The sequence below is a fragment of the Pholis gunnellus genome, assembly GCF_910591455.1.
Source record: "Pholis gunnellus genome assembly, chromosome: 17".
In the NCBI taxonomy this organism is placed as follows: Eukaryota; Metazoa; Chordata; class Actinopteri; order Perciformes; family Pholidae; genus Pholis; species Pholis gunnellus.
The window spans coordinates 22090791-22108127 of NC_136544.1; the positions used below are offsets into that span (position 1 = coordinate 22090791).

Below are 17337 nucleotides of genomic sequence, written 5' to 3' on the forward strand. Positions count from 1 at the left end.
CTAAGTCCTTCGCTCGCTCCCGATCTGTGCCGTTTGAATGCGTTCACCGTGAATTTCAGCATAGAGGTCACTAACATGTGAGTGTCTGCTGACTTTACCGCAGCGATGTCCAGTAGTCTCCATTCCTCCACCGCTGCCAGCGAGTTACAGCGAGTAACGGACTTTCAAAATAAAATGAAACGCGCTATAAATAATTGTCGGCGTTAATTAATGAATGCGTTGACGCGTTGACTTGCCCAGCACTAATAATAATAAGAATGAGTTTGCAAATATATTGTGCAAAATATTTTTTTCTAACCGGCAATTAAATTAACAAAATATTGGTGGGGACAATTCTTTCCCAAACTTTGGTCTTGACTAGTCCCTGGACCATATGCAAACCTACGCCCTTGTTCCAAACATCAGGAGGATGCACAGAGGATGCTGCTGCTGTTTGGCTCTACGTGTGTGAGCAGACGTTCAGCCTGAGGAACATCAACAAATCACAGATCCAGTGAACTGATGAACACCTCACATCCTGAGAACTCAACCACACTGACACCAGACGTGAGCAGCACTGTTCACTGACATTACATGTTCTCTTTACTTGTTAGGTGATGGCTTTGACTTTAATTTATATGAGTTCACTCAAACTCTCTCCATCCATCTGCTACCGGCCCGTCTGTCACATGTAGAACTCAGTGTGGCCCCTGAGCCAGAGGGTCCGCTGGTCTCGATCCTCCACGTCCTCCAGAGAAGAGTCTAGAACGTCTCCTGGATCTAAAGAAACTGATTCAGTTTAAGAAAAGTCAAAATAAATCAGCTGTTGTTCACTTCATCATCTATATTCAACATATTTATAATAAAACATGTATTTTATATCAGTATTAATGTTTTAAACCGAGCGGACTGGCGACTGTACGGTGCTGTCACTGCTTTCCAGTGCGCAGGCGCGGTCCGTCATCCCGTCGTCACGGAGACGGTTTGTTGTTTGTGATCCACGAGGAGCCTGAAAACACCTGAACACGTGACCACACGGAGGGAGACGGTAGCACGAGGACCCCGAGCTGCTTCAGGTAAACTGTTTAAATCTGCTTCACCTGTTAGCTGCTAGCTTTAGCACGCTAGCCTGGAAGCTAACGTTGAGCTGAGCTGAATACTTCTACACTGTGGTATTAGTACTTTTACTCCTAACAGAGTACTTCTACACTGTGGTATTAGTACTTTTACTCCTAACAGAGTACTTCTACACTGTGGTATTAGTACTTTTACTCCTAACAGAATACTTCTACACTGTGGTATTAGTACTTTTATTCCTAACAGAGTACTTCTACACTGTGGTATTAGTACTTTTACTCCTAACAGAGTACTTCTACACTGTGGTATTAGTACTTTTACTCCTAACAGAATACTTCTACACTGTGGTATTAGTACTTTTACTCCTAACAGAATACTTCTACACTGTGGTATTAGTACTTTTATTCCTAACAGAGTACTTCTACACTGTGGTATTAGTACTTTTATTCCTAACAGAGTACTTCTACACTGTGGTATTAGTACTTTTACTCCTAACAGAGTACTTCTACACTGTGGTATTAGTACTTTTACTCCTAACAGAATACTTCTACACTGTGGTATTAGTACTTTTACTCCTAACAGAGTACTTCTACACTGTGGTATTAGTACTTTTACTCCTAACAGAATACTTCTACACTGTGGTATTAGTACTTTTACTCCTAACAGAATACTTCTACACTGTGGTATTAGTACTTTTATTCCTAACAGAGTACTTCTACACTGTGGTATTAGTACTTTTATTCCTAACAGAGTACTTCTACACTGTGGTATTAGTACTTTTACTCCTAACAGAGTACTTCTACACTGTGGTATTAGTACTTTTACTCCTAACAGAATACTTCTACACTGTGGTATTAGTACTTTTACTCCTAACAGAATACTTCTACACTGTGGTATTAGTACTTTCATTCCTAACAGAGTACTTCTACACTGTGGTATTAGTACTTTCATTCCTAACAGAGTACTTCTACACTGTGGTATTAGTACTTTCATTCCTAACAGAATACTTCTACACTGTGGTATTAGTACTTTTATTCCTAACAGAGTACTTCTACACTGTGGTATTAGTACTTTTATTCCTAACAGAGTACTTCTACACTGTGGTATTAGTACTTTCATTCCTAACAGAGTACTTCTACACTGTGGTATTAGTACTTTCATTCCTAACAGAATACTTCTACACTCAGGTCTACATCAGTACTGTTGTCAAGGTCTGGTCTGGTTCTGGTCTGGTTCTGGTCTGACTTTTGTATTTTAAGTGTAAAAATCGATTTGAAGCTTTATGACATCATCAGGTCATGGCGAGGTCAGAGCATGATGTCATCAACTTCTCAACGCTGGAGAGAGAGCTGAAGGGGGCGATCGAGTCTGAGCGGCGACATCACCGAGAGAACGACGCCAAACTGAGAGCCGTCAACCAGGGAGTCTCCTCCTACGGCCAGTTCAGGTAAATACACGTCCTGGAGACACCTCCAGGACCACTACAGGTCCTGGATAAAAAACCCTGGTCGTGTAGACACCTCAAGGTCCTGGAAACAACTCCAGGTCCTGTAGTATCCATTTAAGACAGAGCCAGAGGATTAATGAGGTGTTTCTTTAAGTATTAACGAGGTTTAATGTAAAGTTCAGAGGACCCGGGACGTGTCCCAGAGGGACTCCACAAGTTATTAAAGACAGAAATCAGAGTTTTATGAGGGATGAATTTTACAGGAACATTTTTACTGTTGTTGGTCCTGGAGACGCCTCCAGGTGTTGAGTGAGATAGTCCAGGTCCTGTGTCTCAGGGACCTGGTCCTGTCCTGAAGGTTTGTGTCTGTGTCTCAGGGACCTGGTCCTGTCCTGAAGGTTTGTGTCTGTGTCTCAGGGACCTGGTCCTGTCCTGAAGGTTTGTGTCTGTGTCTCAGGGACCTGGTCCTGTCCTGAAGGTTTGTGTCTGTGTCTCAGGGACCTGGTCCTGTCCTGAAGGTTTGTGTCTGTGTCTCAGGGACCTGGTCCTGTCCTGAAGGTTTGTGTCTGTGTCTCAGGGACCTGGTCCTGTCCTGAAGGTTTGTGTCTGTGTCTCAGGGACCTGGTCCTGTCCTGAAGGTTTGTGTCTGTGTCTCAGGGACCTGGTCCTGTCCTGCCACCTGAAGCCTCTGGAGAAGAAAGATAAAGACGGAGCTCCACGGAAACAGCCTTGGAACCCGGTCGCCCCGACCAACGAGTGATGAACTTTGTTTTACTGTGATTGTAATAAAACATGTTGTGAACATAAAGAAACTGACGTTCATTATTATTATTTGTTTATTCATTAATAATCATATAATTAATTAATCATTGAATTCAGCTTCACTATTAAAAACACAGGAAAATATGAACCAGAAATATCTGCAGCTGTTATTAACAGAATGTAGTAAAGTGGAGGAAATATAGTCTGAAGTAATAGGTACCGTTCATGTGTTATTAACAGTACCGTTCACGTGTTATTAACAGTACCGTTGATGTGTTATTAACAGTACCGTTGATGTGTTATCAACAGTACCGTTCACGTGTTATTAACAGTACCGTTCACGTGTTATTAACAGTACCGTTCACGTGTTAACAGTACCGTTCACGTGTTAACAGTACCGTTCACGTGTTAGCAACAGTACCGTTCACGTGTTATTAACAGTACCGTTCACGTGTTATTAACAGTACCGTTCACGTGTTAACAGTACCGTTCACGTGTTATTAACAGTACCGTTCACGTGTTATTAACAGTACCGTTCACGTGTTAACAGTACCGTTCACGTGTTATCAACAGTACCGTTCACGTGTTAGCAACAGTACCGTTCACATGTTATTAACAGTACCGTTCACGTGTTATCAACAGTACCGTTTACGTGTTATCAACAGTACCGTTCACGTGTTATCAACAGTACCGTTGATGTGTTATCAACAGTCCCATTGATGTGTTATTAACAGTACCGTTCACGTGTTATCAACAGTACCGTTGATGTGTTATTAACAGTCCCGTTGATGTGTTATCAACAGTACCGTTTACGTGTTATCAACAGTACCGTTCACGTGTTGTCAACAGTACCGTTTACGTGTTATCAACAGTACCGTTTACGTGTTATCAACAGTACCGTTCATGTGTTATCAACAGTACCGTTCACGTGTTATCAACAGTACCGTTTACATGTTATCAACAGTACCGTTTACGTGTTATCAACAGTACCGTTTACATGTTATCAACAGTACCGTTTACATGTTATCAACAGTACCGTTTACGTGTTATCAACAGTACCGTTCACGTGTTATCAAAAGTACCGTTCACGTGTTATCAACAGTACCGTTGATGTGTTATCAACAGTACCGTTCACGTGTTATCAACAGTACCGTTGATGTGTTATCAACAGTACCGTTCACGTGTTATCAACAGTACCGTTTACGTGTTATCAACAGTACCGTTCACGTGTTATCAAAAGTACCGTTCACGTGTTATCAACAGTACCGTTCACGTGTTATCAACAGTACCGTTCACGTGTTATCAACAGTACCGTTCACGTGTTATCAACAGTACCGTTCACGTGTTATCAACAGTACCGCTCACGTGTTATCAACAGTACCGTTCACGTGTTATCAACAGTACCGCTCACGTGTTATTAACAGTACAGCTCACGTGTTATTAACAGTACCGTTCACGTGTTATTAACAGTACCGCTCACGTGTTATTAACAGTACCGTTCACGTGTTATTAACAGTACCGTTCACGTGTTATTAACAGTACCGTTCACGTGTTATTAACAGTACCGTTCACGTGTTATTAACAGTACCGTTCACGTGTTATCAACAGTACCGTTCACGTGTTATCAACAGTACCGTTCACGTGTTATTAACAGTACCGCTCACGTGTTATTAACAGTACCGTTCACGTGTTATTAACAGTACCGTTCACGTGTTATCAACAGTACCGTTCACGTGTTATCAACAGTACCGTTCACGTGTTATCAACAGTACCGTTCACGTGTTATCAACAGTACCGCTCACGTGTTATTAACAGTACCGCTCACGTGTTATTAACAGTACCGCTCATGTGTTATTAACAGTACCGCTCATGTGTTATATACTCTTTTATGAACAGACTCTGGTGTAAACTTACTGTCAGTAGTTCAGGTTGATAATTAAGTTGTTCTCTCTGATGTGAAACAGGAAGTGGTTTGAGCTGAGCAGGTTCACACACAGAGGAGAAAACACAGATTAGAGCTCTCACTCTGACCTCATTCATGGAGACTAGAATAATCCCTCACAGTTTATGTCCCTCCAGAGATTCCAGGACTCCTTGAAATTGTCTGAGGGACCTTCAAGAGTCCAAGATCCTCTTAAGGGCTGTTTTCTCCCTTCACACCTTTCCAAGAGTCCTTGAACTAGGTCTCAGGAGTTCCAGGGTCCTTCAGAGGGCTGCTGTGGTCCTCCAGAAGTCTTTAAATAAGTTTCCACCATTCTTTATTTGACCATTTCTGTAGTTCAGACAATAAAACCACTCAAGTTAAAACGAGACATTAACATGAACTAATGCAGAATTATAATATTAAGTATTAAATACAGGCTGGGCTGATGTTGTGATGAAAAGAGTTGAAGAAGCTTCCTGGATGTTTGAAAGCAGTCCTCTGGGTCCATCAGAGGGTTTCAGTTTTCAGGAGGAGTGAGAGCTCTTCAGGAACAGAGAGGATCTTTGGCTGCAGGTCGCTGCTCAAGAGAAGAAAAGTTTAGCTGAAGGTTGATGTTTCCATGAAGAGGACGCTGAGAGACAGACAGACAGACAGACAGAGAGAGAGAGAGAGAGAGAGAGAGAGAGAGAGAGACAGAGAGAGAGAGAGAGAGAGAGAGAGAGAGAGAGAGAGACAGAGAGAGAGAGAGAGAGAGAGAGAGAGAGAGAGACAGAGAGAGAGAGAGAGAGAGACCATCACTTGTTCTTCACTCTTGAACTTCTTCAGATTCTATTTGAAATATTTCTGGTGAGTTTTTAAAGTTTCTTCTTTCATTAGATTTAAAAACTGAAGATAAATGTTTTTCAGATCATGTATCAAGTATCAGTACTGCATTCTAAAGAGTACTCGTCACAGTTCTTCATGAAGTAAAATATTATCAGTAAAATGGAATGAAAGTATTGCAGCAGAAGTATTCTATATTAAACTATGAAAAAGCAGCATTTCACTATTAAAAATATATTTTGTAAACTGCTCCTGTTTGAAAACAAATCAAATCTCATTCTGTGAAGCAGTAAAAGTACAACGTTTCTCTGAGATGTAGTGAAGTATAATGTACATAAAACTCAGTAAAGTGAAAGTACAGCTCTTGAGTAAATGTACATGTATCAGTTGTGTGTTATTGATGTTTTATAGAAGGAAGCTAAACCGTAAAAATACTTTCAGATAAAAAGATACTTTGTCTCTGAATCAGTGATGAAGGATCAGAACTTTGAAGACGAGGTGATGAAGATCATGAAGGAAACACCGAGCGCCAGAAAAGCTCTGCTGGAAAACTACGACAACTTGCTGAACGTGGCCGAGTACTGTCATAATAACTACATACAGGTTAGTACTACTACTACTACTCGTACTACTACTGCTCCTACTACTACTACTACTACTACTACTGCTACTACTGCTACTAGTACTAATACTACTATGAAAACCTGCTAAACGTGGCTGATTACTGCTACGACAGTCTTTGTGCTAAACTCGACCAACAGTTTCCTCCTTTTCTTCAACTTTTGTGCTAAGCTAGGTTAACAGTTTTCACATCTTTTGTGCTAAGCTTGGCTAGCTGTTTCCAGTCTTTGTGCTAAGCTAAGCTAACCCCCCTCTGTTTCCATGTATCAGTCAGGTGACGGCTCTCTGAAGGCGTTGGAGGAGACTAAGAACTTCACCACCCAATCACTGGCCAGCGTCGCCTACCAGATCACCACTCTGGCCAGTAGCGTGCTGAGTCTGCTGGACGCTCAGACCAATCAGCTCCGTCACATGGAGTCCTCCATCAACCTCATTGGTCAGGTGAGCCCCGCCCTCCAACACCTGTCGGTGACGACACCACCCAGGTGCATTGTGGGAAGTGTAGGTTCCACGTTACAGCGACTGAACCTGCGTCACCATGAAAACACGCGTTTCAACCCCGCCCGACAACCGGCAGCATGTTATTGATGAGCTTCACTCTGATTGGTTCCTTCTGTTTGTTCCCTCTGACCAAGTGTTGAGAATACCGATCCAGGTCATCGTGTGTGTGTGTGTGTGTGTGTGTGTATGTGTGTGTGTGTGTGTGTGTGCGTGTGTGTGTGTGTGTGTGAATGGATGAATGGATGAATGGAGCCTCTGTTTTCCATCTGCTTTGTGTTCACTAGTGATTTAAAGTGTTTATAAAAGTCCTGCATTCCTTCATCTGTTGTTGTTTTTTAAATGTTTCTCAAACTGTAAATATATCCCATAATCTCTTATTTCATGTTTGTTTTTATGCAGCAGTTCTTAAATCCCAGACAATAAAAGTAAAATATTGATAATAATAAATGGATTCACTAGCAGTGACTCTTCCTCTGGATGAGGTGTGTTCTAGTGGTCTAGTGTCTCAGACTCTTCTTCGTTGGTGTTGTTGGTCCGTGCCGCTCTGCAGACGGTGGAGATGCACAAAGAGAAAGTTTCTCGTAGAGAGATCGGCGTCTTCACGGCGGTGCGACGCGTCCCACGAAGCCACAAGATCCTCCTTCCTCCTGCCGGGTCACAGCCCCGCCCCCCTTACAGCCGCCGACCAATCAACTACCAGCAGCTGGACGGCCTCGGCCACGGCATAAAAGTACCTCACACACACACACACACACACACACACACACACACGTTCTTTAGTGTGACCTTCTGTACTAAAGTAACAGACCTTTGGGTTCTTTCGCTTCACTTTCCTCTGAGGCTCGTTTTAAAGTACTTCTGTTGTGATCAGCAGTATTTTAAAGAGAAGAAGCAAAAACAAAAGCAGAAGTTTCCTTTAGTTTTGGGTGAAGTTTCTGCGTTGAGATGCTAACAGGAAATCAGTGTCTGCGGCCAAACCACAGAAACAGAAGTGACTCTGCAGAAAAAGTTCCTCATTCAAACTTTATCTTCGACCGGATTTTATTTTCTGTATTATTTCCTCCCGATAGTCTCGGATGTTCAGCTCTGCTGCTGTAAACTATTATAAACTGCTGTAGACTATTATAAACTATTATAAACTATTATAAACTATTATAAACTATTATAAACTGCTGTAGACTATTATAAACTATTATAAACTGCTGTAGACTATTATAAACTATTATAAACTATTATAAACTATTATAAACTATTATAAACTGCTGTAGACTATTATAAACTATTATAAACTATTATAAACTGCTGTAGACTATTATAAACTATTATAAACTATTATAAACTATTATAAACTGCTGTAGACTATTATAAACTATTATAAACTATTATAAACTATTATAAACTGCTGTAGACTATTATAAACTATTATAAACTATTATAAACTATTATAAACTATTATAAACTGCTGTAGACTATTATAAACTATTATAAACTATTATAAACTATTATAAACTGCTGTAGACTATTATAAACTATTATAAACTATTATAAACTATCATAAACTGCTGTAGACTATTATAAACTATTATAAACTATTATAAACTATTATAAACTGCTGTCTACTGCTGTAAAGTAAACCAGTGTCCAGTGAAAACTTGAACAATCACAGTACTGGAGGGAAACTGCAGACATGTTGAATATGTGAGTAAGAAGTGATGGAGGAGAAAAACACAGTTTATCTGAAGAGAAGAAGAAGAAGAAGATCTCTTCAGTGTGTGACTGTTGTGTAAATGTAAAACTGCCCTTTAATGTCTATTGTATTTGTATGTTACTGCTGCTGGTGTTCAGCCAACACACAGTTCAGACTTTCATGAAGAGGTTTGTAAAAACTCTTCTCACACACACACACACACACACACACTCACACACACAGTCTTTGTAGAGCGTGGGAAAATGTTTAGAGAGACTAATTAGAGTTGCTGAGGCCTGAGAGACTCTATTGAAGCTCTCTCACACACACACACACACACACACACACAGTAACACAATCATGTCTCTGCCCCCCCCATCAGGTCTCTGGGAAACAGTCCGACCGAACAGGAACGATCCGCAAACATGGCGCCTCCACCAGGTTCAGTGTGATTCTACTGTGTTTCTTTTAATGACAACTTCCTGTTTCATCTCAGACATCTCTAACAAGGATGTGTGTGTGTCTGTCTGTGTGTGTGTGTGTTTGTGTGTGTGTGTCTTTCAGGTCCACCAAACCTCCAGAAGCGGTGCAGTGCCCGGTGGCGCCCCCTGTCAGCGGGTAATAACACATTCAGGTTGACTTTCACAATAAAAGCCTCAGCCTAGTGTCACACTAACATAAATATTAATTATATATTATATATAATATTTATGTTTTACAAATGATCTGCAGTTAATATTCAAGTCTTAAATAAATCAAACATCTTGTGATGAAATATAAGATCTTTGAACGTCTTTCTCAGCTCTAGTTTCGGGAAACCTGTGGCTCCGCCCACCATCCCCTCCACCTGTCAGGCTCCACCTGATGGTGACACCATCACCACGCTGCTCGACGAAGCCCCGCCTCCTCCTCCTCCTACGGCGAATGAGATGTCAGCTCAGGAGGATGAGGTTGCTGACATCTCGGCCCCGCCCCCTCCACCTCCTCCTGATTCGTCAGGAGAGACGGTAGCTCTGCTCCCTCCTCCCCCTCCTTCAGAGGCTCCAACCAATTACAGCGCTCCTCCACAGGCTCCGCCCCTCAGCCTCGAGACAGGTGAGGCTAAAACAAAAGCAGCGTGTCAATGAATGTTACCATGACGATTAGTCTGGATCAGATGAACCTGAATTAGAAGACCCAGTTCAGATGAAGTCAGATCAGATGAACCTGGTTCAGATAAACAGACAGACCCGATTACTAAACTGAGTGACATCACGATGACATCAGATCTTTTCTGTCTCCTTAGTGGAGGAAGAGAGCAGCTTCCCCCCTCCATCTCCCCCTCCTCCCTCTGATGATGACGGCTTCCCTCCGCTGCCCAATGAGGCCTCAGAGTTGCCAGCCCCGCCCCCTCCACCTCCACCCAACCAGGAAGTAGAGGGTACCTCGCTCTCTCTCTCTCTCTCTCTCTCTCTCTCTCTCTCTCTCTCTCTCCCTTTCTTCTCTGGTGTTTTCCTCTCAGTTCTTTTTTTCTCAGTTTCTTCTTCTGTGGTGTTCTCCTTCAGTGACCCTTCCACCCAGGAGGAGTCGCCACCGTCACTCGCCCCTTACCACTCGCTCTCTCTCTCTGAGGGTTCGCTCTGGCCCCGCCTCCCGCAGCAGTTATACGCGCTCTCTCTTCCTACCTGCTGTCCAATCACGTAAGCCGAGAGAGGGAAGTCACTGTCAGCCAATAGAAACCCAGAGAAAAACAAATACTACACATAATTAAAACACCTGAAAGATAAAGATTCATTCATAAAGAACTAGGAGTTCTTGAGGATGTTATTGGTACTATGAGTTCTTGAGGATGTTATTGGTACTAGGAGTTCTTGAGGATGTTATTGGTACTATGAGTTCTTGAGGATGTTATTGGTACTATGAGTTCTTGAGGATGTTATTGGTACTATGAGTTCTTGAGGATGTTATTGGTACTATGAGTTCTTGAGGATGTTATTGGTACTAGGAGTTCTTGAGGATGTTATTGGTACTATGAGTTCTTGAGGATGTTATTGGTACTATGAGTTCTTGAGGATGTTATTGGTACTATGAGTTCTTGAGGATGTTATTGGTACTAGGGGTTATTGAGGATGTTATTGGTACTATGAGTTCTTGAGGATGTTATTGGTACTAGGAGTTCTTGAGGATGTTATTGGTACTATGAGTTCTTGAGGATGTTATTGGTACTATGAGTTCTTGAGGATGTTATTGGTACTATGAGTTCTTGAGGATGTTATTGGTACTAGGGGTTATTGAGGATGTTATTGGTACTAGGGGTTATTGAGGATGTTATTGGTACTATGAGTTCTTGAGGATGTTATTGGTACTATGAGTTCTTGAGGATGTTATTGGTACTAGGGGTTATTGAGGATGTTATTGGTACTATGAGTTCTTGAGGATATTATTGGTGCTAGGGGTTATTGAGGATGTTATTGGTACTATGAGTTCTTGAGGATGTTATTGGTACTAGGGGTTATTGAGGATGTTATTGGTACTAGGAGTTCTTGAGGATGTTATTGGTACTATGAGTTCTTGAGGATGTTATTGGTACTAGGGGTTCTTGAGGATGTTATTGGTACTAGGAGTTCTTGAGGATGTTATTGGTACTATGAGTTCTTGAGGATGTTATTGGTACTATGAGTTCTTGAGGATGTTATTGGTACTATGAGTTCTTGAGGATGTTATTGGTACTAGGGGTTATTGAGGATGTTATTGGTACTAGGGGTTATTGAGGATGTTATTGGTACTATGAGTTCTTGAGGATGTTATTGGTACTATGAGTTCTTGAGGATGTTATTGGTACTAGGGGTTATTGAGGATGTTATTGGTACTATGAGTTCTTGAGGATATTATTGGTGCTAGGGGTTATTGAGGATGTTATTGGTACTATGAGTTCTTGAGGATGTTATTGGTACTAGGGGTTATTGAGGATGTTATTGGTACTAGGGGTTATTGAGGATGTTATTGGTACTAGGGGTTATTGAGGATGTTATTGGTACTATGAGTTCTTGAGGATGTTATTGGTACTAGGGGTTATTGAGGATGTTATTGGTACTATGAGTTCTTGAGGATGTTATTGGTACTATGAGTTCTTGAGGATGTTATTGGTACTATGAGTTCTTGAGGATATTATTGGTGCTAGTAGTTCTTGAGGATGTTATTGGTACTAGGGGTTATTGAGGATGTTATTGGTACTAGGGGTTATTGAGGATGTTATTGGTACTATGAGTTCTTGAGGATGTTATTGGTACTATGAGTTCTTGAGGATGTTATTGGTACTATGAGTTCTTGAGGATGTTATTGGTACTAGGGGTTATTGAGGATGTTCGGGGTACTAGGAGTTATTTAGGATCTTATTGGTACTATGAGTTCTTGAGGATATTATTGGTGCTAGTAGTTCTTGAGGATGACATTGGTACTAGGAGGAAGTTAGGAAGTCCCTGAGAACTTCATGAGTCAGGACTACAGGAGTCCCCAAGAAGGTCAGGGATCCGGGACTCACTGGTTGAGTGCAAAGGGTCTATTAGGAGGTTGCAGTAGGTTTTAATGATCTACAGAGTATTGAGTAGGTTTTCTGAAGTCCTCGTGATGGTTATGGGGGGGGCCTTAAGGACTGTTTAGGTTTTACGTCGTTGAGGAAATTGTGTCAGTCCAGGAGACCTGGAAAATGAGAAAGTTCCAGGGAGGTTCCAGGCCTTTATTTGATCAGATGATTTTTCAGTCCTTAGTTCTGTGTGAGGATCCATAGATTGTCTATGAATACAGATGATCACTCCCATCTTGAAGCTAATACTGACTGATTCTGTCTGTCTGTCTGTCAGTGATGATCCCCCCTCCTCCCCCCTACCCTCCCCCCCATGCTCCTCCCTGCTCCTCCTCCTCCTCCTCCACCCTGCTGCCACGCTCCTCTTCCTCATCTCGACTTTGCTTACCTGCTCGCCTCGAACACCTGGGTAAGAAAACACACATACTGTTAGTATGTAGTTAGTATTCTAGTAGCAGTTCAGCATAGTATTGTGACCATCTTATACTATAACAGTAGTAGGGCAGTTGTACTACACATCAGCAGCAGTAGTACTACACATCAGCAGTACACACACAACTCCTGAAAAAGTAAACTATCAAGCTTCGCTGCTTTTTGCCAAAGCCTTGCCTCCTCAGACCTGATTGGCCAATCACAGCTGTCACTCACAGGACCTCTGTGCTCTTAGATCTAGAACTCCCAGCCATGCCCCCTCCTCTCCTATTGGACGATGAGAGTGGTTTTGATGACCTTATGCCGCCCCTCCCTCCACCTGTGGACTACGACTCAGACGCCCCCGAACAATACCTGGAGAAAGGTACACACACATACTGTATATATATATATATATATATATATATATATATATATGTATATTACAGGTACTGATATTGTAGAAAACAGACCTGCCACATCTGTTTCCTACAATATCAGTAGGAAGCTCCAGAGAGGACGACTGGCTAGTTAGTTAGTTAGAATCCGAAGCTCCAGAGAGAGGACGACTGTCTAGTTAGCTAGCTAGTCTCCGAAGCTCCAGAGAGGACGACTGTCTAGTTAGCTAGCTAGTCTCCGAAGCTCCAGAGAGGACGACTGGCTAGTTAGCTAGCTAGTCTCCGAAGCTCCAGAGAGGACGACTGGCTAGTTAGCTAGCTAGTCTCCGAAGCTCCAGAGAGGACGACTGGCTAGTTAGCTAGCTAGTCTCCGAAGCTCCAGACAGAGGACGCTTGGCTAGTTAGCTAGCTAGTCTCCGAAGCTCCAGAGAGGACGACTGGCTAGTTAGCTAGCTAGTCTCCGAAGCTCCAGAGAGGATGACTGGCTAGTTAGCTAGCTAGTCTCGGAAGCTCCAGAGAGGACGACTGGCTAGTTAGCTAGCTAGTCTCGGAAGCTCCAGAGAGAGGACGATTGGCTTGTTAGCTAGTTAGTCTCGGAAGCTCCAGAGAGAGGACGACTGGCTAGTTAGCTAGTTAGTCTCGGAAGCTCCAGAGAGAGGACGACTGGCTAGTTAGCTAGCTAGTCTCCGAAGCTCCAGAGAGGATGACTGGCTAGTTAGCTAGCTAGTCTCGGAAGCTCCAGAGAGAGGACGACTGGCTAGTTAGCTAGCTAGTCTCCGAAGCTCCAGAGAGGACGACTGGCTAGTTAGCTAGCTAGTCTCCGAAGCTCCAGAGAGGACGACTGGCTAGTTAGCTAGCTAGTCTCGGAAGCTCCAGAGAGAGGACGATTGGCTTGTTAGCTAGTTAGTCTCGGAAGCTCCAGAGAGAGGACGACTGGCTAGTTAGCTAGTTAGTCTCGGAAGCTCCAGAGAGAGGACGACTGGCTAGTTAGCTAGCTAGTCTCCGAAGCTCCAGAGAGGATGACTGGCTAGTTAGCTAGCTAGTCTCGGAAGCTCCAGAGAGAGGACGACTGGCTAGTTAGCTAGTTAGTCTTGGAAGCTCCAGAGAGAGGACGACTGGCTAGTTAGCTAGCTAGTCTCCGAAGCTCCAGAGAGGATGACTGGCTAGTTAGCTAGCTAGTCTCGGAAGCTCCAGAGAGGATGACTGGCTAGTTAGCTAGCTAGTCTCGGAAGCTCCAGAGAGAGGACGATTGGCTTTTTAGCTAGTTAGTCTCGGAAGCTCCAGAGAGAGGACGACTGGCTAGTTAGCTAGTTAGTCTCGGAAGCTCCAGAGAGAGGACGACTGGCTAGTTAGCGAGCTAGTCTCGGAAGCTTCAGAGAGAGGGCGATTGGCTAGTTAGCTAGCTAGTCTCCGAAACTCCCACCTGTTCTCCTCAACTGAGTGGGGCTAATTTTTTCCGCGGCTAGTGTAGCGTTAGCGTGGAAGCATTTTGGAATTAGCAAGGTAGCTAGCTTAAAGCTTCATCCACACACTCTCTTCACAGACTGGCAAAGCACGTTGCTATCGCCAGGTAAATGACAACTTGTTGCATGAAAGCGTGGCGGAGTTAGCAAGCTAGCTAAGTAGCTAGCAGTCTGCTGGTTGGCTTGTTGGTTCCACCATCCTTTGATGCTACACTTGTTATGAGTTAACAGCGGACATTAATGTTTCATGATGTCTTCTACTTAAAGGTATATGTACAGATACATAACTGTAGTTCCCCTGTGTGTCCAGTGGAGGCGCTCTACAGCTATGGGGCCTCCAAACCCGACGACCTGTCGCTCACAAAGGGCGACATCGTCTACTTGCTTCATCGCCATGACGACGGCTGGTGTGAGGGGTTTCTCCACGGCAAGAGGGGCTTCTTCCCTGGAAACTACGTCCAATCACAGGCCAGGACTGAAGCCCCGCCTCCAGTTCACACCTGAGTTTTTCCATAGAAACAGGATTTACAGGATAACTCATTTTACTATTAATGAGAACTCCATATGCAAATGTAGAGTTTCTTAAAGTCACAGTAGAGACAGACAGGCACACAAACACACAGACACACAGACACACAGACACACAGACACACAGACTGACGGATTTAAATGTCAATAAACAAATATTAACTTACAGAAGAAGAAGTACTCAGATCTCTCTAAAGTCAAAGTACTAATACCACAGTGTAAAATACTCAACATACTTCAAAATAAAGTACATCAACTTATAGTTACATTACAGTCATTTTTTAGCAGAGGGTTTAGTTAAAGAACCAAAAGTACAAATGCTCATTATGCAGAATAATATATATATATATTATGTTATTGTACTATAGTTATTGATGCATTAATGTGTTTATCATTTTAATATATTTATATAGTCAATAATAATAATACATCATCATTTATTCATTGATTAATAATCTGAATCTGTAAAGTAACTAAATGTAGTACATTAAAAAGTACAATACATTCCCTCTGAGGTGTAGTGAAGTAGAAGTATGAAGTAGTCAAAAAATATATTTTTGCCCTGATGTTGTACTGATACACAATACTGTGTACAATACTGTGTACTCTGAATACAGTACTTTACCTTTAAACTGCTTCCCCCTGCAGGCCACAAACCCAAACTACAGACTGATGGTTCAAACTGTACAATAATAATCTATTATTATTATAATCAATTCAGTGTTAATCACAAGTTATTACTGTCATTTAACATGTGAGTTATGTTGTTTAATGATTAATGTGACATTCTGTTTTGTTTGTTCAGAGAATCATTAAATCTAAATAAATTCAAATGAAACATGTTCAAATGAAACATCAGAGAGAAACATGAATACATCTGAATTACAGACTTAATGTTTTATCAAAACTATGTTTTACTTTCAGTTTGACCTCAGCTTTGATATGACCACGAACAAAAGGTGTTGTTTCTGATGGCTGTCGTTCATTTATTGCTGTCGGGCCTACTGAGTCCTACTGGGTCCTACTGGGTCCTACTGGATCCTACTGAGTCTTACTGAGTCCTACTGGGTCCTACTGAATCTTACTGGATTCTACTGGGTCTTTGAGGGTCCAACTGGGTCCGACTTGGTCTTCGAGGTTCCAACTGGGTTCTTCTGGGTCTTACTGGGTCATACTGGGTCTTCGAGGATCCAACTGTGTCCTACTGGGTCTTACTGGGTCCTACTTGGTCCTACTGAGTCTTCGAGAGTCCAACTGGGTCCTACTGTGTCATTGCTGGGTCTTTTCTTCTCCGACTTCATTTTATTTGTATCACCCAATATGGGAACTGGAGATGCTGAGGAAACTACTTTGGACAATATTCTGGACAACGCCTCTCATCCTGTGAACTCCACACAGGTCGCCCTCCTGACTAGAGCCTTTCAATGGCCCCGCCTCCAGGTCGCCCTCCTGACTAGAGCCTTTCAATGGCCCCGCCTCCAGGTCGCCATCCTGACTAGAGCCTTTCAATGGCCCCGCCTCCAGGTCACCATCCTGACTAGAGCCTTTCAATGGCCCCGCCTCCAGGTCACCCTCCTGACTAGAGCCTTTCAATGGCCCCGCCTCCAGGTCGCCCTCCTGACTAGAGCCTTTCAATGGCCCCGCCTCCAGGTCACCCTCCTGACTAGAGCCTTTCAATGGCCCCGCCTCCAGGTCACCATCCTGACTAGAGCCTTTCAATGGCCCCGCCTCCAGGTCACCCTCCTGACTAGAGCCTTTCAATGGCCCCGCCTCCAGGTCACCCTCCTGACTAGAGCCTTTCAATGGCCCCGCCTCCAGGTCACCATCCTGACTAGAGCCTTTCAATGGCCCCGCCTCCAGGTCGCCCTCCTGACTAGAGCCTTTCAATGGCCCCGCCTCCAGGTCCCCATCCTGACTAGAGCCTTTCAATGGCCCCGCCTCCAGGTCGCCCTCCTGACTAGAGCCTTTCAATGGCCCCGCCTCCAGGTCGCCCTCCTGACTAGAGCCTTTCAATGGCCCCGCCTCCAGGTCACCCTCCTGACTAGAGCCTTTCAATGGCCCCGCCTCCAGGTCGCCCTCCTGACTAGAGCCTTTCAATGGCCCCGCCTCCAGGTCACCATCCTGACTAGAGCCTTTCAATGGCCCCGCCTCCAGG

General features: G+C 43.3%; 2 protein-coding genes across 4 annotated transcripts; both read left to right on the forward strand.

The window, feature by feature from the left end:
* The first annotated feature begins 423 nt into the window (after positions 1-423).
* Positions 424-3294, forward strand: dnaaf19 (dynein axonemal assembly factor 19). 2 transcript variants are annotated; one of them, XR_013767462.1, is made up of 4 exons: positions 424-546; positions 923-1055; positions 2352-2503; positions 2841-3274. XR_013767462.1 is itself a non-coding variant. In XM_079176840.1 (4 exons), the coding sequence occupies exons 3-4, from the start codon at positions 2355-2357 to the stop codon at positions 3261-3263; spliced, it is 252 nt and encodes an 83-aa protein (XP_079032966.1). In that variant the 5' UTR covers positions 424-546; positions 923-1055; positions 2352-2354; the 3' UTR covers positions 3264-3294. The 2 variants fall into 2 exon arrangements, 1 of the variants encoding a protein (XP_079032966.1); XM_079176840.1 differs by having other exon boundaries at positions 3161-3294.
* Positions 3295-5802: 2508 nt separating this feature from the next.
* abi3a (ABI family, member 3a) lies at positions 5803-15917 on the forward strand. 2 transcript variants are annotated; one of them, XM_079177208.1, is made up of 12 exons: positions 5803-6035; positions 6481-6614; positions 6903-7073; positions 7684-7863; positions 9203-9261; positions 9385-9438; positions 9623-9915; positions 10106-10240; positions 10365-10499; positions 12660-12791; positions 13050-13178; positions 14965-15917. In XM_079177208.1, the coding sequence occupies exons 2-12, from the start codon at positions 6483-6485 to the stop codon at positions 15156-15158; spliced, it is 1614 nt and encodes a 537-aa protein (XP_079033334.1). In that variant the 5' UTR covers positions 5803-6035; positions 6481-6482; the 3' UTR covers positions 15159-15917. The 2 variants fall into 2 exon arrangements, with proteins under 2 accessions (XP_079033334.1, XP_079033333.1); XM_079177207.1 differs by lacking the exons at positions 10365-10499; positions 12660-12791.
* Positions 15918-17337: the final 1420 nt, after the last annotated feature.